General features: G+C 40.0%; 1 protein-coding gene across 1 annotated transcript in view; it reads left to right on the plus strand.

Moving 5' to 3' along the window:
- Positions 1 to 19,902: 19,902 nt before the first annotated feature.
- The window catches only part of CLVS2 (clavesin 2), a 51,810-nt gene continuing 47,427 nt past the window's right edge, over positions 19,903 to 24,285 (plus strand). The window contains exon 1 of the mRNA XM_007440346.3: positions 19,903 to 21,901. Coding sequence (XP_007440408.1) covers positions 21,513 to 21,901 — 389 coding nt within the window. The 5' untranslated portion in view covers positions 19,903 to 21,512. The remainder of the gene's footprint in view (positions 21,902 to 24,285) is intronic.

Here is a 24,285-nt window from a genome sequence, read left to right on the forward strand (position 1 = left end):
GGCTGAAGCAGTGTTGGCTACTAGAAGTGGTCTTTCCATAAGCCCAAATCAAGAAACATTTCCAGATAATGAGAGCTAACTGAAGGTAAAGCAGAATTTGCTATTTATCGCAACCCCCTCCTCCCAAAAATCTAAATAATGGGCCAGAGAGGGAGGGAGGGAGAGAGAGAGAGAGAAAGAGACTGTGCTAAGTAGCACAAAATGTTACTTCATTTTATTTTGGTTTTAAAACCCAAGAATTTTAGAGGCTGCTCCAGTCTCAGGTTCATGAAATGTTCTGCTGAAGATGCTCAGTTTCCTTTGCCTCAGCTGAAGTCATGCTGGTCTGCCATTTCTCTCCTGGGATCTTTCCTAAATTAGGGAGGGAGGTTGTTTCCACCTAGAATACTTCTGCATATCACAAGTATATGCATTCCACTGGGAGAGAAATCCTATACCCCAGGCTCCATCTTCTCTGACATAATCCTCCTGTTCTGCCAAAAACAATGAAGGAGTTGCATCAGTGCCAATAAGCTTACACACACACACACACACACACACACACACACACATACAATTATTGTATTAATAATTAATAATTTGTATTAAGAATTTAGATTATAATAGTAAAATCTAATACAAACTAAACATAAAGAAAAGGGAATAGAAAGGAGTAAAAAGTGCAAGAAAAAAAGAAGAAAGATAAAATTAAGAATATATTAAAGAGAAAAGAAATATATAAAGAAGCGACTTCCAACCTTCATCACAAATATAAACAAATATAGTAACTCTTCACCCTCTCTAAAGTTACAAACATTTATGTCTTCATCCGTATCCCATCTCATATCTATGATCAAATCCATAAAGCATCATCATTTCAGTCCTGGTGTCAGCAGAAAATCCATAAAGGGTAATCAGAAGTAACAACATATCTTATTTTAACCTTGATCAAATAAACCAACTTTATATTCTTTCCTTTCACTTCTAACAGTCTTAATCTTTAGTTCATTCAAATATTGTGGTAGGATTTGATTTCTCCATTTCTTCTTTGTCCCATTGCACAGAGTTCTTGAAGGCTTTAACAAGCCTCTTTTGTAAATCTAGTAGGAAAAAAGGTCACACTTTTGGTTTGTCATTTGTATTTCCCTTTTAAATTTTAAAACCTCAGCCAGTTTCTTTTATAGATCCAGTGAAACATCCTTCTCGAAAGCATTCACTTGGCCTGTCAGTTGTAAATCCACTTTCGATACCATCTCTATCTTATCACATAAAATTTGTTCTACATCTGTCATTTCTTCAATTACATCTTTTGGACATAGTCTATCCATAGAAGTAGACATCATTACTGACATTGTTGATATTGTGCGTACTATTTTTTTATTCAATTCTTAAAAACTCTCCTTCCATATTTTTATTGTTATAACATTTTGCAAAATTTTACAGGCTTGTAAATCTTTACCTAAAAACTTTAGTCCCCTCTAGGGTCCAGTTTTCAAATCATTAAATTTATTAATTTTTGTTATGTCTTGTAAAAACCAAAACAGAATCTATTTCCCATGATAAACTGTTTGTTCTTTATAATTAATTCCAAAGTCTTATTGTAAAAGTTTCAATATTCCAATTTTATTTGGACCCTTAGGCCATTTATTACTTTCTAAGATCAAAATCTTATTTAGCTTTTTGCTGTTTATCTCAAATTCTTTAAATGTTTAAACTTATGATTAAAATTTTATTTCAGGATTGAAGGCATTTTATTAATTAACTGACATCAAAAACAGGCTTGTATTTTTTTTCTTCTGCTTAGAATTTTTAGTCCCTTCTAGTGTCCAGTTTCTAAAATCATCACTTATCTTTGTTATGACTTGCAATAACCAGAATAGCCAAATTAAGTCTGTTTCCCATGAGAAGCTGTTTATTTTTTATAGTTAATTTCAAAATTTTATTGTAAAAGTCAATATTCCAAATTTATCTGGACCCTTAATCTGTTTAAAACTTTCTTAGATCAAAATCTTATTTAGCTTTTTGCTGTTTATAAGGTTAAAAACTTAAAGATTTTGAAATAATTAATTTTTCTTTTGTTCAGCGTTGAAGATAAACTTACCCAATGATTTTTCAAACTTGTCATTCCAAAGGTCTCTAATAGCTTAGAAGTAGTTAATGAGCAATTTCCAAAAGTGATCAGAAAGAGGTTTGCGAACTTAATGTCCTTTAAAAGTCTCTGTGGTTGCGAGCAAGATGGCTAATCCTGTTGTCTCCTGGTGCTCAAACTTATGGAAAACTACTATCCTGTGGTCTCCTCATGAAGAGCAGCCATCCAGAGCACATGTGGGCAATCTCCTGCCCTGTCCTTATCCAGAGAGGTTCCAAGGAACCAGTCTACTCACCAATTCCTTGGTCTTTGCTGCAGTCATCGGATTTGCTTTTGCAGAGCTGTCTTCAGTTCACCATACCTCCCCAGAAGTCTCAAGTTCCAATGCTCTCTCATTATAGCCTCTGGTCTAATCTTTTATCAGAAAGGATCTTGAATATGCTCAAACTGCATCTTGCTGCCTTTGAATTTTGAACTTAAACCAAATTGTGCCACATTTGAATCCCCAAAGTCAATTTCAAACTGTGTTTTAGCTGATTAGCGTGCCCCTAGAAGTGAGCAACTTTAATTCAGTACAGCTGATTTTTGAGCTATAGGTGGCACTGTGTCCAGAACAAAACAATCAGTGAAGTATACTTGTTTAATCTTACAAACTGAGTTATTCTCTTCAGTATTTATTTATCCTAGGTTATTCTGAGGGATCTGACATAAGTTGCAGCAAAAGGATTTCATGAGACTTGTGAGCTGCAGGGGAAGGAACATATCTTATGTTGCAAATATATCAGCAGGGGTGTTTGTTTTTTTTTTAAATGGACTGTTTCAAGATAGGCATGAAACTGGACCAGAAACTTGATGTCCTCCAAATGTATTTGGAGTGCAGTTACAGAATGCCTACCCAAAATATCTGAAGGCTGAACACATTTGGAAGATGTCAAGTTGGGAAGAGTTATCAATGACTACATCTTCATTTGGAAAATGCTCTGTTTACTTCAGAAAAAAAAAAAGGGGGGGATCCTCCAGCCATTCTGAGGTGCTCAGTTATCTTTCAATATTTCTGTTATGTTTATGTTCTATTGCCTTTTGTTTGATGAATGTAAGCATAGTTTTATTGATCTCTTTTTATCATTTTTGCTTTATAGTGTTGGAAGTAGAACATCTTCTAAATCAGTTTGATATTGCAACTGTCGTCAAACATGTAATGATTTTCCAACCCTCCTGTCTTGAAGTTATATGAAGAGAAGATTTATACATTTATCAGGGCAATATTATTTGCCCAGTGGCAAAGATGAGTTTTAAATAACTGGGATAGCAGCAAAATCAAAGAATTTAGAAGCTTCATAAATTGACTTACAAGGCCATTAATTTTTATAATGTCCTCTGCATTACTGTTGCTATTATTTTCCTTTTGAGATCCTAATGACCACCTTTTTCAAAAAAAATTACTCCTCTAGCACACTCAGAAAAGAGATAAATTTCTTCCATATTGCAGTTTGTAATCATTACTGAAGACGACTTAAAACAAAAAACTAAAAAACACCAGACTACACGGACTGTTGCTTCAGTGCTGAATTAATATGGATCTTCCCAGAGAGATGGATTATTTTCAGCTTTCACTTAACAGGCTATGCCCAGACAAGAGGCGTATTTTGCATTATGATGTTGGTTTGTTTTGGTATCTTGTGTTGTTGTTGTTTAGTCATTAAGTCGTGTCCGACTCTCCGTGACCCCATGAACCATATTGCTCCAGGCCTTCCGGTCCTTCACTGCCTCCCTGAGTTTGCTCAGTTTCATGCTCATTGCTTCAGTGATGCTATCTAACCATCTCATCCTCTGCCGTCCTCTTTTCCTTTTGCCTTCAATCGTTCCCAGCATCAGGGTCTTCTCCAAAGAGATCTCTCTTCGCATTAGGTGACCAAAGTATCTGAGCTTGAGCTTCATTATCGATCCTTCCAATGAGCAATCAGGGTTGATTTCCTTTAAGATTGACTGGTTTGACCTCCTAGCAGTCCAGGGGACTCTCAAGAGTCTTCTCCAGCACCACAGTTCAAAGGCATCAATTCTTCAGCGCTCTGCCTTCTTTATGGTCCAGCTCTCACAGCCATACATTACTACTGGAAAAACCATAGCTTTGACTATGCGGATCTTTGTCGGCAAGGTGACGTCTCTGCTTTTTAATATGCTATCTAGGCTTGCCATGGCTTTCCGCCCAAGGAGCAAGCGTCTTTTAATTTCATGGCTGCAGTCTCTGTCTGCGGTGATCTTGGAGCCCAAATAAATGAGGTCTGTTGCTGCTTCCATTTCTACCCCTTCTATTTGCCAGAAATTGATGGGTCCAGATGCCATGATCTTAGTTTTTTTAATGTTGAGTTTCAAGTCAGCTTTTGCACTCTCCTCTTTCACCCTCATCAAGAGGCTCTGTAGTTCTTCTTCACTTTCTGCCATTAGGGTGGTATCGTCTGCATATCTGAGGTTGTTGATGATTCTCCCTCTTAATTCCGACTTGTGATTCTTCCAGCCTGGCATTTCTCATGATGTACTCTGCATATAGGTTAAATAAGCAGGGTGACAGTATACAGCCTTGTCGTACACCTTTCCCTATTTTGAACCAATCGGTTGTTCCATGACCGGTTCTAACTGTTGCTTCTTGGCCTGCATACAGATTTCTCAGGAGACAGGTAAGGTGGTCTGGTACTCCCATCTCTTTAAGAATTTGCCAGAGTTTGTTGTGATCCACACAATCAAAGGCTTTTGCATAGTCAATGAAGCAGAAGTAGATATTTTTCTGGAACTCTCGTGCTTTCTCCGTGATCCAGCAAAAGTTGGCGATTTGATCTCTAGTTCCTCTGCCTCTTCGAAACCCAGCTTGTACATCCAGTAGTTCTCGGTTCATGTATTGCTGAAGCCTAGCTTGTAGGATTTTGAGCATAACCTTGCTAGCATGTGAAATGAGTGCAATTGTGCGATAGTTTGAGCATTCTTTGGCGTTGCCCTTCTTTGGAATTGGAACATAAACTGACCTTTTCCAATCCCGTGGCCACTGTTGCGTTTTCCAAACTTGCTGGCATATTGCGTGCAGCACTTTAACACCATCGTCTTTTAGTATTTTAAATAACTCAGCTGGAATACTGTCATCTCCACTAGCTTTGTTGTTAGCAATGCTTCCTAAGGCCCACTTGACTTCACTCTCTAGGATGTCTGGCTCAAGGTCAGCGATCACACCAGCGTGGACATCAGGGACATTAAGATCTTTCTTGTATAGTTCTTCTGTGTATTCTTGCCACCTCTTCTTAATCTCTTCTGCTTCTGTTAGGTCCCTGCCTTTTTTGTCCTTTATCATGCCCATCTTTGCACTAAACGTTCCTTTCATATCTCCAATTTTCTTGAAGAGATCTCTAGTCTTCCCCATTCTATTGTTTTCCTCGATTTCTTTGCATTGTTCATTTAAGAAGGCCTTCTTATCTCTCCTTGCTATTCTCTGGAAATCTGCATTCAGTTGCTTATATCTTTCCCTTTCACCCTTGCTTTTCGCATTCCTTCTTTCCACAGCTATTTGTAAAGCCTCATCAGACAGCCATTTTGGTTTCTTGCATTTCTTTTTCTTTGGGATGGTTTTAGTTGCTGCCTCCTGTACAATGTTACGGACCTCCGTCCATAGTTCTTCAGGCACTCTGTCTACCAAATCTAATCCTCTAAATCTATTCATCACCTTCACTGTGTACTCACAAGGAATATGATCTAAGTCATACCTGAGTGGTCTAGTGGTTTTCCCTACGTTCTTCAGTTTAAGCCTAAATTTTGCAGTAAGAAGCTCAGGATCTGAGCCACAGTCAGCTCCTGGTCTTGTTTTTGCTGTCTGTATAGAGCTTCTCCATCTTTGGCTCCAAAGTATGTAATCAATCTGGTTTTGGTATTGACCATCTGGTGATGTCCATGTGTAGAGTCGTCTCTTGTGTTGTTGGAAAAGAGTGTTTGCTATGACTAGCTTGTTCTCTTGACAGAACTCTATTAGCCTTTGCCCTGCTTCATTTTGTACTCCAAGGCCAAACTTGCCTGTTATTCCGATTACTCCTTGACTTCCTACTTTAGCATTCCAATCCCCTATGATGAAAAGGACATCTTTTTTTGGTGCTAGTTCTAGAAGATGTTGTAGGTCTTCATAGAAGCGGTCAACCTCAGCTTCTTCAGCATCAGTGGTTGGGGCATAGACTTGGATGACTGTGATATTGAATGGTTTGCCTTGGATACGCACTGAGATCATTCTGTCGTTTTTGAGGTTGTACCCCATTACTGCCTTTCCCACTCTCTTACTGACTATGAGTGCAACTCCATTTCTTCTAAAGGTTTCTTGCCCACAGTAGTAGATATAATGGTCACCCGAATTAAATTCACCCATTCCCGTCCATTTCAGTTCGCTGATTCCCAAGATGTCGATGTTCAGTCTTGTCATCTCATGTCTGACCACATCCAGCTTGCCTTGGTTCATAGATCTTACATTCCAGGTACCTATACAATATTGTTCTTTACAGCATCGGACCTTCTTTTTGCTTCCAGATACATCCACAGCTGAACGTCCTTTCGGCTTTGGCCCAGCCGCTTCACTCTTTCTGGAGCTACTTGGAATTGCCCTCCGCTCTTCCCCAGTAGCATATTGGACACCTTCCGACCTGAGGGGCTCATCTTCCGGCGTCATATCTTTTAGCCTTTTAACATTGTCCATGGGGTTTTCTTGGCAAGGATACTGGAGTGGGTTGCCATTTCCTTCTCCAGTGGACCACATTTTGTCAGAACTCTCTGTCATGACCTGTCCGTCTTGGGTGGCCCTGCACGGTATAGCTCATGGCTTCACTGAGTTATGCAAGCCCCTTTGCCACGACAAGGCAGTGATCCATGAAGGGGTGGTATCTTGTAGAACTACAATATAGCTTCCACATAGTTTTTATTAGTGTTCTAAATGAATATACCATCCATGGTAGTAGGAAGATCATGACTGGGTGTACTTGAACTTCTGGATATTTGAACCAACTGCCTCATCCTGTTTTCCTTTCACTCCTCTCCTGTTCACTCACTTGAATACTACAGTAAAGATGTGCAAGGGTTTCACTAGAATTTTGGCACAACAAAATATTCCTAGGTCAGCATGCTCACCATAAGAGCACAATTCCTGTATTTTTTAAACAATGAATAAAAGGTGTTATTTGGAACAGAATTTTTCATAACAGGATTTAAGAGGTCAGCAAAAACAATGTTTAAAGCATTGTTCCAAGAGAACCATGGTTTAGAGATTGTCTGCTACAAGATATGTACTTGCTTCAACAATCTGCTCCTCCTTCTCAAAAGAGATGTTCTCATATAGGCATACAGGCATAGAAGAATCTTTTTTAATATAAACAGTGTTTGTTTTCAGGTAGTTATTTCTACATTTCAAGGTAAATATGAAATCCCCAACCCTGTACTTTTCTCATGATGCTCCCAAAGGGGCATTTGTAAAATGCATTTCTATTTCTATTGATTGATGTATTGATTGATTATGTGCCATCAAGTTGATGATGACTCTTAGGGAGTACATAGATAGAACTTCTCCAGGATGAAGGCCTGTTCCAACTTGGCCCTTCAGGTTTCTCAGAGGTGCAGCCACTGTTGTTATAATTGAGTCCATCTACTTTGCTGTTGATTTTCCTCTTCTTCTCTTTCCTTCCACCTTTCCTAGCATTATGGGCTTCTCAGTGGAATTGGGTCTTTTCATTACATGTCCAGAATATGACAATTTGAGCTGGTCATTTGTGTGTCAAGTGAGAAATCTGGATTGATTTGTTCTATAACCATTTGTTTGCTTTCTTGGTTATCTGTTGTCCCATTTCTATACATATCTAGAAAAATGTTGCTTCTACTCTGCATATTAAAGATGAAAAAAGATTGCCAGAAGCTAGGCATGAAACTAGTTTCAAAATGGGTTTGAAATCTGGGAATTCTGATATAATTAAATAAATATGGTGCATACATAAGTGGGAGAAACACCCACACGCTTCCCCACAACAGTTTGGGTCTGGGAGAGAGAGATGGGGTATCACACATAAATCAACATGGAAGCCAATCTCCCCTTCCCTCCCAAATCCCTCTGGGGCAAAGCAATAGGCAACTTCCTTAGCTAGGTAATTCTTACCTTCAGAAAACTGAGCTTCTGATCTTTTATGTAAACCAGTTATCTATGTCAATAGGGAAAAAATGTACCAAGGGGATATAAAACATGCGCTGAAGACTAAAGGATATCGTCTGGATGCTCCATGAAATGAATATAATGAACTCTGAATATTAAAAAGTTTTATTTGGAAGCATTAAAAAGTTTTACTTGGAAGTAGGATCAATCCATGATGCTATTAAACAGAAATTTGTAGATGATTATATTTACAAGTTTAATCCCAATGTAAGTTAATGGTATAATACGGGTAACATTTTTTCTAGGATTTAAGTTATATTTCCATTCTGGTATTCTGCACTTTCAGTCTTCAAATGCATTTTTAATTTATGCTTCTCCACTGGCCAGTTTCCTTGTTTTGGCTAGCCACAGATTCATTCCAGAGCTGGACTGTGCCACGGCTTTATTTAAATCTTGGACAGAACACTACAGAGTTCTAACGGCCATTTTAAGTTTCTTGCACTGTGCTTCCTATCAATTAGTTTCCAGAAAAAAAACCAAAAACCAAGGTGTTGGTTTTATCTTTTAAATCCTTTTGTGGCTTGCCACAAATTGACATTTTTACCATTATGCCAAATTCGATCATGAAGAGCTTACCTATGCTTGCAATAAATCTTAATCTTTTCATGAGGTTTTAATATGTAACTACTATTAAGATCAACATGCATCACAACTAGGAAAAGAAATAGCCCATAAGTAATTAAATTTAGTATAGTCCTAAGCTGAAACTGGTGAAAATGCCTATTTTCCACGTGAAAGAAAATTCTCTGAGCATAATGAAGGAGCAATAATCTGGGAAAAAACATCAAATCTACATGAAATCTATGTAATTTTTTCCTTATCAGGTTGAGCACAGTTCTCTACCTATGGGATAGTGGCATATGCATTTCTTCAACTCATATACCTTCTTTTAGTTAACATGTGAAGGTAATTGATCTCTGCCTCAGACTCTGGACTGTCATTGCCAATTAAAGTGGACACACTGTACACATCAACAATCTGATCCAGGATACAACAATTTCATCCACTATTCCACTATCCGGTAAACCTTCTGGATATGCTTCCTTAGAACTGAAAGAGTATGGTAGGAACAGTGCACAACTGGTAGAATCTGCTTGGCTTCTATATCAGAGATTCCAAATTCTATAAAGAACATTGCATTGAAATTTCATCCTAGTTGGGACTATAGGTCATTGGAAGGAACTGAAGCTTAATCAGATGATGATGATAGGAAGAGAGGGAGGGGATAACAATAGCACCAGCTGATTCTTAAAACTAAAGCAGTGACAGACATACAGCATGTAAAGATTCTCTTAGCACAGTTGACATAGCATTGCCTGATAAAAATCCTCAAGGTCTATTGCATTCCTTCCTTGTAAACAAGTTGCTGCTAAAGTGAAAACCAGATTATAGCTCTGAAGTGACAGGTTATAGGCACTGTTTGCTGCCTGATTTCTGGCTGAGTGTTGCCTATCTAGCTTTCATTTACCAACCTGCTTAAACTTGCTTACTTGAGCTATTGGGCTTGAGAAATTAAAGAGGTGAATTAGAGTTTGATTGAACAGATTTGATTGAATTTGATACTACATTTTGATTTAGTTGTCTCCACTGTGTTTCTTCATACGTATTATAGGATGTAAGAAGAAATTCCAGATTGAAGAAGTCCTTTACAGATAATACCTGAGTTTATATCAGCATAGATTGTCATATCAAGCAGTTAAGCTATTTATTTGAAAATGTTGATCTAAGAAAGAGAAATCCACTGTGTTTCTTAAATTAACTTGGGCATTTTGAAGGAATCCATTCTAAATGATGATAAACAAAAATAAATATGTCATAGGTAACTTAGGTTTCATTTCTGCTTAAGTATATTCGATAGGCATATTAACTGTAAGTTTTGGCAAAGCGTAGCATTAAGCTGCTAAGAAAAATGTATTTTGTATCTTATGCAGATTTTACTGTAATACCTGATTGTTCAATTAATAATTTATTTTACTGAAATCATTGATTGAAATTGCTAAGATAATCAAGTGCAATGACTTTTTCCCCTAAAGAAAGAATATAAGTGAATAAAGACAGAACTGTAAAAGAAATGTGGCTCTCCGTCTGATCCATAATCCATTTTTCTCTTTATAAATGGACAACAGATCAACCTATGGGTTAACACTTTGTGTTTTCAGGAGAGAACAGGTGCCAAAACATTTACTATACTAAAACAATTTTCAGAACTATCACTGCAGAAATGATAGCTTAAATTTATTCTCCTGTGAAGTATGACTTTTTATTGTTTCATTTTAAATATCAAAAGAACAAATGCCTTCCTCTTACTCCACTTTACTTAACGTGGAATGGAGACCATAACTAATTCATCTCAAAATGACAGTGCAAAGAAGTTAAATATTTCTGTACATAGTTTAGAGATGGGAATGAGATTAAGAGCCTTCCAGCTTGGTTACACAAGGTTTCAGTTCACAAACTACTCATCCTACAGCCCTTCTATTCAAGATGCTGGGCAGCTCAGTCTGAAATATTCCGATACCACTAACAATAACCAAAGAAGATGATACAAAAGAAATACATGGCATGAAAAGGGACGAGGGGAAAAAACTTTATTTCTCCTTGTGAAAGCGAAATGCTAATGTCCATCATGACAAACTGGAATGGAAAGAAGCAGTATCAGGACGTTGTTCTTAAAGCAGTGTTAATAGGGTGGCATAGCTTTCTATCCATCTCTTTTTGACTGAATAAGGAAACAAATCCCTCTGTATTCAGCAAACAGGGCTAAGTAAAAGCATCTAATAGCTGCCATTAAAGAATTCTCACTGTAACTCCACGTTTCTCTAACATTGCGCATTATCATTTCCTTAATTCTTCCAAATATTGGGAACAGTGGTCTTGAGAGGTTCTCAGGACCCAGTGCAATGATATATGTTGCTGTTATTTTAATGACCTAGTAAAAATGTTTTTCATGTACATAGGAAAATACTCTATACATATTAGAGGAAATTTTTGTAACTCTCCTCCTGATTTTTATAAATTGAAAAATAAGTCTCTAGAATATATTCTCATGAGAACAGGTAGTTCAAGAAGTGGCCTCCACTTATGGGGTGCGTGGAGTGGGTTACTGAACCTTTCTAATGCTAGGCATATTCTTCTCAAAATAGTTCCCTCAGCTTCTTTTCCCTTAATGGGAGAAAAGTAGATACAGAAACTGGAAGACTGTGAGTTCTAGTCCTGCCTTAGGCATGAAATCAGTCAGGTGACCTTGGGCCAGTCACTCTCTTTCAGCCCTAGGAAGGAGACAATGGCAAACCACTTCTCAAATCTTGCCAAGAAAACCGCAGGGACTTGTCCAGGCAGTTGCTAGGAGTCAAATACTGACCTGAAGGAACCAAAAAAAAAAAAAGTTTAGAGTTGCACAGATAGTAGAGAATGAGGCTTCCTCAGATAAAAACCTGAATCTACAAGTGAGCACAATTTCCTTTTCATGGACAAAGATGTGCCTGACCATATGAAGGCATCTTGTCCTGTCTGATGAAAAATAGGCCTTCAAAATGAATAATGCCATGTGCATGGTATTATTCTGTATACTTCCAGAAATTCTTTCAACAACTGTTAAAACTAATATTATAGACAACTGGAACTGGATCAAAGGCATCCTGGCTCAGAGGCAGATGGGAGAGAAGTTAGATTAAAGAATCATATTGGTGCAATCGTTGATAAAAATGTAAATAAAAAAAATGGGGGCAACTGATGGCCAACAAATGCAGGTCTTGCTATACAGCCTTGGGATATCATTAAAAACAATAGTTTTCCTTGTAAGCTTGGACCAGTTCAGTAGCCAGGACTGGAGATAAAACAGGTTACTCAGGATATGAAAACCAATACCCCCTTCCTCCAAGCCCGGTCCCAATCGGTGTTGATAGGGAGCATGAGGTCCAGCCCGCAGCCCCTCCTTTGTGGGGTGCTGCAGGGTTTGGTGCTTTCCCCACTCCTTTTTAACATCTACATGAAACCACTGGGTGAGATCATCCACCACCATAGGATGAGGTATCATCAATATGCAGATGATACCCAGTTATACATCTCCATCCCAGGTGATCTGAGTGATGCTGTGACTACTCTTTTGCGGTGCCTGGAGGCTATGGGGGTCTGGATGGGGAACAACAAGCTTTAGATGAACCCTGGTAAGATGGAATGTCTGTGGGTTGGGGTCTCCTCTGTATCCGGAAGGCTACCATCTTTGGTTCTGGATGGGGTCACACTACCCCAGACAGACCCGATGCATAATCCAGGGGTCCTCCTGGACTCACGACTCCTGCTTGAAGAGCAGGTGGCAATCGTGGCCTTTGCTCAACTACATGTTGTGCATCAGTTATGCCCTTTCCTGGATGGGAAGTCCCTCCAGTCAGTCACTCATGCCCTAGTCATCTCCCACATAGACTATTGCAATGCGGTCTACATGGGACTCCCCTTGAAAAGTATCCGGGAGCTTCAGCTGGTTCAAAATGCAGCCATACAGGCAATTTTAGGTGCCCCAACGATGGCACATATTACACCTTTGCTGCGTGAGCTGCATTGGGTCCCAGTTTGCTTCCAGGTCCAATTCAAAGTGTTGGTTATCACCTTTAAAGCCACACATGGCATGGGACCAGGTTACCTGAGGGACCGTCTCACCCCCATTATATCAACCTATCCCACAGAGAGAATATGCTGCAGACCCCATTGATTAAAGAATGTTGACTGGCGGGGTCCAGAAAGAGAGCCTTCTCTGCCGTGGCCCCTGCCCTATGGAATACTCTCCCCCCAGAGGTGAGGCAGGCCCCAACTCTCTTGTCCTTCCGGAAAGCAGTCAAGACCTGGCTTTGCCAACTGGCATGGGGTGAGAAAAGGGGCAACCAGGGTTGGGGGTGGCTAGCACCTTGAAGATGCTCCCATATGTTAACATCTTATTGATCACCAGCATCTTGGAAGATATTATTATTTGTGTATGTGTTTGGTTTTATTGTATTCTTACTGTATTTTTATACTGTATTTATTGTATTTTAATTAATATTTATTTGTTTTATTGTGAAACACTCAGCGTCACTTCTTCGTGAGATGGGCGGTATCTAAATTCAAAATATAAACAAACAAACAAACAAATAAATAAATACAAACTGCAAAGAGCTCCAGAAGGTTTATATTGCAATGTTGATAAAAGGACAAATGAGAGGCTCTTTATAAAATAAGTGTAAAAAATGCATATTGGAATAAAAATGTTAAAACCATATGTGCACTGATGGAATCTGAACTATAAGGACTATAAAGAAAAATTATTTTTGAGATAGTGATGGATAGCTTGCTGAAAATGTCACATCATTTGGAGATGGAGATGGAAAACGGAAAGGCTATGCTAGGAAGTGTTCTGGGAACAATGGAAAATAAATAGCAAATATAAATTGATAGTGTGGCTGCATCTGTAATATGTGTAGAGGTTTGGTTGATCAGACTCAGGAAGAGGATCAAGTAGATGTTAAAAAGAGCATCTAAAATTACGAAAAGAGTGGAGCATCTGCCCTCAAAATAAATGTCATAAAGCCTTTGAGATGTTTTAGTTATCAGTTTTATATCTTTATCTGCAATGTTATAAAAAAGAGAGACTTTTTTCTCCACTTAATCTCTAGGGCTACAGCGGGCACTAATGCCTAAATGATGCTGGCTATGGTGGAGAAAACACTGTTCGATGGGAAACCACCAAGAAATCTCACAGTTAGTGTGGCTAGACTGCGAAATCTTAAAAAATCCCAGAAAAGAACTTCCTTCTGTTGCCAAGAAAATGACATGGACTTGAGTATAGAGTCACCAGAAATGGAACCTGACTCAAGGAAAACGTACTCTACTATAGATATTATTAGAACTTGGGATGCTCAACAACATTTATTTCTTCTGGATTCCAGATTCAACTTTATAGAGAAACCACTTCCTCTGTATTATCTGGCCAAAATCCACTAGACACTGAAGATTACTACATTTGAAAGCAACTGTATATCCAGATGTATTTTTATTTGATATGCACTTGGGTTAACCTTTACTGAATTCAGTGATACTTATTCTCTGGCAAGTCAGTGCATGACTGCAGCCTTATTATGAATAAGTTTCCATAGGCAAGATTCCCTTTTATCTGATGCAAAATCAGGTTTTCTTACCTTTCTCAGTATAAGTTCTACTTCATAACTGTAGTTCTGAATGAAAAATACAGTTAGACAAATTGCAAAATTCAGAGCTTGACAGGCTGCTAATACACTATCAAGGCACAACCTAAAAATACTGTAATTTTGATCATATACAAGAATTAGCTAGGAAAATCCTGCATTTTATTTTTTAAATCTGTAGAAATCTTGCAGATAAGACATTCAAATGGCAAAATACATATATATTTTGCTAAAGTGGGGGGAGGGGGCAGTTTGTTTGACTGGTTACGTACAGGAAAAATACATTTGGGAATCTGTTTTAGAGAGGGCAAAACTGTAAATATTCCACAATGGAATTTTGGTTATAGAATTCATTTATATAATTAATCATCAGTTGAGGCTGTTCTTAGCTTCGGACTTCAAAGGACAAGGTTAAATATCACAAAACAGTTTAACAACTTGGCCACTAGTTACAAAAATGACAGCAGGCTGCATCTCAATTATATTATAAATATGTACAAATAAAGGTCAGCAAGAACTGGTGACATTTAGAAATATATATATTTATTAGAGAATCTTTCCTTTGACATTACATTAGTGTATGTCCAGGCTTGAAAACATATTAATCATTTGACAACCAATACAGGGTTTTGAGGAGTAGGAGAAGTTTGTGAAACCAACAAATGCCTTGTTTGCAGAAGATACGGTATTTTATATAACAAAACATCAGTCTTTTCTAGCACATTAAAGGACAAAATTTCACAACAGCATAAATTGGTGCTGGATTTTAAAGTTTTTGAACTATTCAGAAATGGATATATCATCACTAAACATTCCAGGGAAAATATAGGCAGTCTTAATGTCACTGTATAAATGTTGGACAGAATTAGAAATTTTGGTTTAGTGCTCTTTTGAAAGAACGCTAGACCTGTTTTTTTTAAAAAATGGATTTAGCGCTCTGTGACCTGGCAGTCAGGTTAGCAGGTGCAAAGGAGGGGTGCAGGGGAAAGGAGGATGTACACTGGGTAACTCCCTCCCACTTTGCCCATGCCCCTCCCCTGCACCTGTGACCTGTTAATTGGCCTAATAGTCCCCCCCTCCACTTTCTGTCTCTGGTTTGCCCTCTGTCTTTCTTGCTTGCACCCCTCTGCCTCTTGCTCACGCCCCATCTTGCTTATATGCTCTGCCTCTCACTTGCCTCTCTCACTGTCAGGTTCAGCCCAAGAACTACAACGAAGCGATCCAGTACAGTTCAGTTCCTTTATTAGCTCGCACCTAATAGACAAAATCTCGCCAGACTCAACCTATGCTAAAGCAATTAGTGACTATAACCTGTGAGACTCTAGGGAGGGGCCAGCCTCATCCTCTTCATCTTCCCACACTCTTGCTGCGGGCTGAGGAGGCACTTGCCCTGGAATGTCTCTCCCCGTTCCTGACAACCTTGAAGTTCCATTCCAGAATCTTCCCTGCTCAAGCCATTCATTACATCCACTCGCTCTCACTTGCCTTGTCCTTTGTTTTCCTCTCTCTCTGCCTGTTTCTCATTCTTCATATAATTCAAGAGAGCACTAATCCTATTTTTTTTAAAACACAAATGTAGTGCTCTTTCAAACGTGTCTATATAAAACCTATATAAGTCATTCATGTAAGATCTGAGAAGCACTTCAGAAAGTACAAGTTAGACATTGTGTGAGCAGATGCCTCTGCAGTAGCCAGGGGCTTCGTCAGTTCTTGTAGAGAATAAGGACAATGACCTTGATGAAGACAGGGCAGACCCATTACCAAAGAGATGAGGGGAAAAACATGGCTTAAATCCAGAACAAGCAGAAGGAATGTGAAAGCAGCTCAGGAAGACACCTCTCTAATTCACATGAGTATAAAGGTGGGGGAGTCAAGCACAATGTGACTTGCAAGACTCTTTTACTATGGTCAATCTTAATACAAGTAATTCTAGCCTTCCTGTAGAGTTGATTTCTTGGTCTGGTCTACATAGTAGGGCAGACAGTTCTGCAGCCTAAGCCAAAATAGCCATGTAGGGCACAGTGCAGGAACTGGGGGTGGGGGGCAGGGCGGGGGACTTACAACTTAAAATGACCAAAAGAGCTGAACACATCGTCACTTTTGACTGTGTCATCAACCACATTGTCAATGATGGGCCCTAGACTGTGTCCATGGCAAAAATTGTGCAGGGAGAAGAAAAGCACTATTTGAAAATTGGAACAGCCAGAAAAGACCTCATTCTTTCTCTGCTGGGAATTGGTCTGGTTGGTCTTGAGAAGAAGGCAACTTCATGAGGACATGTCATTTAAAAACCATTAGAAGTTAGTATGAACTGGAGCCTCTCACAACACCAATTAGGTTGGGATCTTAGCAAGAGTTATTCAAAGGTTTATGCATTCCAGCAGTCCAAACATGAAATGATACTTAATAATTAATAATGAATCAATATACTTTATTAAATAATATTTAAGACTAATTATATACAAGGCAATCAATAAGCAGCTGACAACTTACACTGAATTTAGCACAAAGAATATCTGAGGGAAGCGATCAGGTAAAAAGCACTAAATAATCTATAGAAAATTTAATGCAATTCATTGAGAAAAACAAAGGCTGAGTTCAAAGAAAGCTGGTTCACTTTAATGAAGCATACACAGAGTTCAGCTATAGCTGCAGAAAGCAGTAAATAAAATATATATATAATATTAAAGCTTTTTGCTGCAACACATAAGGAGAAAAGGTTTAAAATTTCTTGTTACTCAAAGAAGGTAAGAGATTTAACATTCTCGCACCCATGCTTTTGAGCTGTTGTGGGGTTGTGTGGCACAGCTTAACTTGGAAAAGAAGAAAAAGTTGCTTTCTTGGTAAGTAAAGTGGGAAAGGATTTCTGGTTTAAGAGACAGAAAAAGAGAGAGAGAAAGAATTACAGTACCTTTCTTTTGCAGTACTGAAATACATTTGCTGGCTTGTGATGGAAGATATCTTAGCTTCTTTCAGATAAAAAAGGGGTGGGGGGGAAACCTAAGAAAAATAGTTGTTCAACTAAACAAGAATTCCTCTTCCATTCTGAGTGTTTGAGGACCATTTTTATACTTTTCTTGGGCAATTTAGCAAATTAAAATAAATCAAAACCAACATCTCACTTAGGGTTTGGGAAATTAACATGAAATGCCGGGCAGAAAGAAGACAATGTCTTTTTCTCCCTTCTTTTTCCTGGGCTGAAGGAGAGAGGAAAGGGGTGGAGATTCTTTAACATGATGATTGGTGAGAGGCAGGAGATTGTTAATGATGACCCCAAACAAATGGTACTGTTTGATCAACAGCAGCTGGAGATGACAAGTTGAACCCTGGCATTATCAATCATCTAATGTCGCTAATCTGTTTTCCTTATGTTTGCCATCAGAAAATTGTAACTAGCTAGCTGGTTAGGGATCTTGCTTAGTAACTAGTATGGTTCTTGCCCTTTAAACATCATCTTCAAATTGACAAGTGTCACTCAAAGGGTAGGAAGTACTTGCAGGAAAGGGGGGCGGGGCGCAGAGGCTGGGAATACTGGCCAAAGCTAGAATGGAGCTTCTCTTTTAAATTGCTCTGGAAGCTTTCTAGCAATTCCCTCTGTTGTTGATCCAGCAGACCAAAGGTCTCCCACCTCCTCCTATAATCACTTCTGTGACCAAATATGACCACAATGGTGAACTACAACAGAGAAAGCTAATGCTGTAGCCAAGAAGTAGCTTTCAGCAAGATCTCATTAGCTTGGCTAAAATATTATGGACTCTATCACTGTCTCCATTCCTAATTCTTTAAATTTCTCTTGCTGTAGGAAAGGATGAGAAGGAAGATAATTCAGGGCAGATAGAAAGTAAACTAACATGCACCAGACTGGGAATATTAGAGGAATATTGGAAGGATGACTAAAGACCAACTTTAGAAAGCGGTTAAAAAATGAATCTAAAATTACAAAAGCACAGTGAAAAAAACATACATTTGAAAGTCATATGATGGAAGATGTAGGGATATACATAAGAAATAATGAGTTTAGCAGCATCTGCTTTGGTTAAAGACTTTTCCTCTGAGCATGAACAAAGCATAGTCAGAGAATGTGGATATTTGTTTAATTCCTTACTTAAGGCATGCAAATATCCTTCTGCTAAGTCTTGTTATACTGTAATTCAACAATCAGCTCTGCAAATGAGGAAGTTGTGAGGATATTTAAACAGCCTTAGGGTAGAAAGTCAAGTTTGTTCCTTTTTAGCATCATTTTATTCTTGGCTTGGCCACAGTCAAACCCTAAGCTGAACTGGGGTGCTATTTAGGGAGAGCCAATAATCTCTGTGCTGCAGTTAGATGGAGGTGAGGATAAACCCAGATTAAGCCCATGTTGCCTAGCCTTCAACAGAACCCAGTCTTTGTGTTTATTTCTTAGAGGTGTATCCCATTTTAGCACTGAAGATGTTACCTAGCCAAGTAATGAAACTGCTTTGGTTAAAGACTTTTCCTCTGAGCATGAACAAAGCATAGTCAGAGAATGTGGATATTTGTTTAATTCCTTACTTAAGGCATGCAAATATCTTTCTGCTAAGTCTTGTTATACTGTAATTCAACAATCAAGAAAAGAACCAAGCTCAGAGAACCCCAAGGACTCCACAGGTGTATCCTGTGTTTCATTCAGGAGTTTGAGGCAGCATACACAATGCTCCCTCCTCTTGTTTCCCAAAACAACCCTGTGAGGTAGGTTGGGATGAAAGAGTGGATAGCATGGAATATCAGAGGTAACATGTATATAATGGACACAGAAGGGGGCAAGGACAAAATAGATCTGGCTTAATTACGATGGTAGTGGGTAGCTTTGCCCCAGATACCATTTCTGAAGGAGAAAAATAAGATGCTGTCTATGACAAGTTCCCTTGTAATAATATTTCCACATTTCCAGTTGCTGGCTGGAATCAGTGCCAACAATATACCTCCCACTTCACAATATTGAAACGGGTTGGGGGGAGGGGGACTTGCTTTTCTCATTAGAAACGGCACTCTTTAAGATTATTCGCCCAGGCCTCACTTCACCAAATGCCCCCAAACAGCCAGACGCAACTAGATCTCTCGCAGTTCGGGCTTTGCAACCAAATGGGCCGGGGTGGGGAAAGTCGTTGGGCGAGGGAGGGGGGAACCTTGGGCGGCTCTGGAGGATGGGTTGATGGTAGGTATTCAAGCGCTCTGCTGATCGAACAAGAAGTGCCGGGGAAACCAAGGCGGTGGGAGGCCAGGCTGTGGTCGGACTCGGGGGCTATTATTGGAAAACTGCTCTTCTCCCTCCCGCGCCGTTCCACCGAGGCTTTCTCCTCCCCGCACGCAAACCCCAAGCCGCCCGAGCCGGAGAGGAAGATCGGGCTGGGTAATAACAACGCCAGGGCTCGGGCGGGGGATTTGAGCTGGAGTAACTTGCCCCAGCGGCTGCCGCCCAGAGAGCCTTGATTGACGTAGACCTGCTCGAAGCGGCGCATCCTTCGCCAGGCAGAGCCACAGCAGAAGTCACCGGCCGCTCCTGCAGGAACACAAAGGCGGGCGGGCAGCGGGGCGGCTCTCGGCTGCCGCCGGCCGCCAAGCTTCACCTTTCCTCTGGCGGTAGCTCTGCCCCTCCGAAGAGACCGGCGAGGAGGACTCGCCGCCTCCACGCCCTGATGCCTGGACAACAATTGCCGAAGGGGGAAGAGGGGGGCGGACGGGAGGGAACAGGGCAGCCCGGAGCCCACAGGCCCGTCCTTGATTGATCGGCTGCTCCTTTCTGGCCGCTCCTGCCTGGTCTGCTTCCCATCCAAAGGAGTTGCTGCCTTAGCTGATGGATGCCGGAAGGTGCCGCATTGCCTGGTGTATGTTTGTTGGCTGCTTCGCTGGTAGGCATTACTTGGCTGTTCCTTTTTGTCTCTGAATGCCTTGCTTCCGGCGGATGGCTGGCGTCCCTGCGAGGCGACCAGACCTGCTCCGGGAGTGAGCGAAGGGAGCCCAGAATTCACCCCCGGCCTCTCCCGCTCTTTCCCCCTTTCCCGGAGGCGACCGAGGGGACAGACGGCAGCCTTGCTGGCACTAGGTGAGGTCACTGTGAGAGTGGAGGAGGGGGCGAAAGAACGGGTAGAAGAATCCGTCCCCAGCTCCGGAGACTCAAGCTTGGGGGAAACAGAAGCAGCAGCTAATTGATTAAAAAAAAAAATCCAACTTATCCGGCTGATCAGCACATGCCTCTTGAACCCTGCCACGCATTGCTTTTTAATGCTATACAAGAATTGCTTCGAGAGAGTGAGGGAGGCAGGAAAAACACCTTTACTGAAAGCTTTGAATTAGATCGTATTTATTGAAATTGTAGTTCTTTAGCTATTTCAGCAGCACCAAGGTGAAGATCTCTAATTTGCAGGAAGAAGTGGGTAGAAATATTAGTGTGTGTGCGCGTTGTGGGGGAATTAATTACCTCAACCTCTTCTGCACTCCAGGCAAAGTCACTGTATGGCTGTTTGGCCTTGTTCTCTCTGGCATCCTAATGCTGATCTGAATCTGCTGATCAAGGCATTTTATTTTTTGGCTAACAGGACTATTTAAATCACTATTGAATGGGAAGGAGGAAGCTCCATTCTGTCTACTTGGGCCCTGTCAGAGCCGTTATTTCTATTAATCAACAGGCAATTGCTGCAGAAGGAGAGTAATTGGGTTCAATTATATGTGAGCTAGAGTTTTGCTGCAGCTTCAAGCTGTGGACAGGTGTTGGAAGGGTGGGAATTTGGGCTGAGAAAGGAAAGCATCAGCACTCTGTGTGTGTGTGTGTGTGTGTGTGTGTGTAGGGTCACTGGGAGGGCTGGAAAGGGCAGATGGGAATTGAGCCAGACCCATTGATTGAACCATATTAGGTATTAGCATTGGAGAGATTGCTACCAAAGGAGTACTAAACTTGTTGGATTCTGGAAATGGAAGGAAGGATTTCTTAAAGGCAAATAAAAAAAGGGACCCCATTTCAGGTTTTGTGGCAGTTTGGAGGTTCCACCCCTTCTTCCGTAAAAGAAGAACCAAGAGCAGTATTGGACCAAGTGGCACAATGACTCATTTACAGGCAGGTCTGTCTCCAGAGACCCTGGAGAAGGCCCGATTGGAACTGAATGAGAACCCAGACACCCTGCACCAAGACATCCAAGAGGTTCGGGACATGGTGATCACCCGACCTGACATTGGCTTTCTTCGCACAGATGATGCCTTTATTCTTCGCTTCCTGCGGGCCAGAAAGTTTCAGCATTTTGAAGCGTTTCGCTTGTTGGCCCAGTACTTTGAGTATCGTCAGCAGAACCTTGATATGTTCAAGAGCTTCAAAGCCACTGACCCAGGTATCAAGCAAGCGCTCAAGGATGGTTTCCCAGGAGGGCTGGCCAACCTTGATCATTATGGCAGGAAGATCCTGGTTCTATTTGCTGCCAACTGGGACCAGAGCAGGTAAAGGCTTTAACTCATGGTGAGAAGGTGGGGTCAGCTAAGAGGCTCATTTGAATCTATTATGGTGCTGCAGTCTCTATGTTTGGTATCATCATCATGGGTTGAAATCCCCTTTGATCTCAGCAATATTCCATTACAAACTTATAATATGTATAGCATAAGAATCTTTATTTGGTTCTGATTTGCAGGAGGCAAATTATAATTTTTGTGATCCAATTCAGGGGAAGGAGCTAGCTAGCTTTTTAATTTCTAAAAAGTTCTTCCCAAACTTGAAATTCTGTAATGGCAAGAATCAATGTACACAGATCAGATATGCATCTGGAGCTTTATTCCATAAGATGATGGTGAAAACAATGAATGGAAACTGATTTTAATGAGAATCTTTCACTTGTAACTTTTGGGGGAAAGATTGGTTTAGAGACTCACCTCAGTGACTGATGAGAAGTTCACTCTCAATCAATTACTCTTTTCTGAGACCTGAACAGCAGGTGCTAATGCTATTAGCCATTTATCCCCTGACTCACTCTATCTATCTATCTATCTATCTATCTATCTATCTATCTATCTATCTATCTATCTATCTATCTAAAATTTTTCTAACTTGTCCTAGATACAACTGATTCCAGACCAATAAATAACAAAAAATATTGAAACAAGTACAAAAAACAATGGCAATGGCAAATTAAAAGACAACAAAGGATAAGGTTGGCAAGCAATCTAGGACAGTGGACACCCTTAAAATTTAATTCTAATTTAAGATTGTAATGCTGGTGCCAGTTGCATATCTCTGAAGAGTTCATTCTTGAATTAGGCCTTAGCCATCGAGGCAAGAACAATGTGAGAGAGTCAGTGATTTTTGACAGTGACGTTTCCCATGTTGCTGTTCTCTACTTTTCCAAATGAGCTGTGATTTTCCCTATTTTTAGCAACAACTGTAAAATTGAAAGGCAAATCCATATTTCTTCATCCTTGGCGGATTCAGTATCAGTTTCTTTACCAGAGGCAGTAATTTTCATATAGAAGAATTTATCTATGAAACAGAAAATTGTTATGCTCAAACCTTCTTTGACGAAATTTCTGTTAATTTTAATATCTAATTTATCCTAGCAACATGATGCATTTTGTGAATGTTACTAATCCTAAGGTCTGTCCACCCCTGAGTCAAAGAAAGCAACTTTTTCTGATTCATGAAGAAGGCTTTTATGCCATCCTATTCTCACCTCTCGTGGATATATTTTATTTTATTTTCATTTCATTCGTACCTCCTTGAAAGAGTTCAAGGCAATATAAATGGCTGCCTTCCTCTTTTATCCTTTACAATAGTCTCCTGAAGTAGGTAAGCACTCGAGGTTGGCTCAAGGTAGTTTACTGTTTGAAATGAAATGGTAAATGTCATGTTTGCCCTCTCCCCCACCAGCTCCTTATCAAAGGACATCGTACCCCAGCATGATCGAGTTAATTGGGCATTTGTGGGCCATAATGCTCATTTCTTTCTGCAGAGAAATCAATATAATTATAATAAATTAAATGCAGTAACTGACAAACAATATGCTATCCTTTCCTCTTTTCCAACAAAAGTCACTAACTGAGAGGGTTGCCTTACACTACCTAGAGGTAGAATCTATTTTGTAAGACTGAAAGAAAATGAATGGCCCAGTTAGGGGTTTCCTGATTGGACAGGGAAGCAAGGAGGGTCAGAATGATGAAAGCAGTGTTGTGAGATAACCCCACCCCTTTTGGACTGTATTGTAATGACAGTAGGGGCGGAGCTTATGGCACAATGCCATGATGTTGCTTTCATCATTCTGACCCCTCTTGGTCCTGTATCCAGTAAAGAAACTTTCATCAGTCTGACGAAAGTGGTGATTTGAACCCATATCATCCTAGACTGACCTTCTAATGTTTACACTGCTCAGTTTAAAATTTGTTCTATCTGCACATAATTCAGATGTTTCTTTTATAGTATAGTTGCTCTTTTCTTTTGATCATACCTCACTTTACATCGGCATAGCATGGCTGCTGGGTAACCTGAATAGTTCATGAATTCCGAAAATAGGGTTCCACCTCCTCTGAGGTCCACTGAAGCTGGGATCAGAATTCATTACCCGGAGTGATGCCTAACTTCAGATGCTGCAATTCCTATATGGGAGCCCTTATAGCTGAGTAAAAAACATGCTATGAAAACAACTATTGAATTGGACCTTTTCATAATATCATCATTTGGCTCAGTGGAAGATAGTTGGGCTGGATGTATTGCATGAAGGGCAAAAAACCATTGTTGACAGAAGGCAAGTGGTGTGCACAAGTGTTGTACTCACTTTTGCACTCTCTCCAGTTTCTTGAAGAAAAACTGTGTCTCAGAAGCACAGAGTCTACCTATGAAT

Source organism: Python bivittatus, unplaced genomic scaffold (genome assembly GCF_059951505.1).
Source record: "Python bivittatus isolate LINGU-HERP-01145 unplaced genomic scaffold, Pbiv_v1 ctg000020_np1212, whole genome shotgun sequence".
NCBI classification, from domain to species: domain Eukaryota; kingdom Metazoa; phylum Chordata; class Lepidosauria; order Squamata; family Pythonidae; genus Python; species Python bivittatus.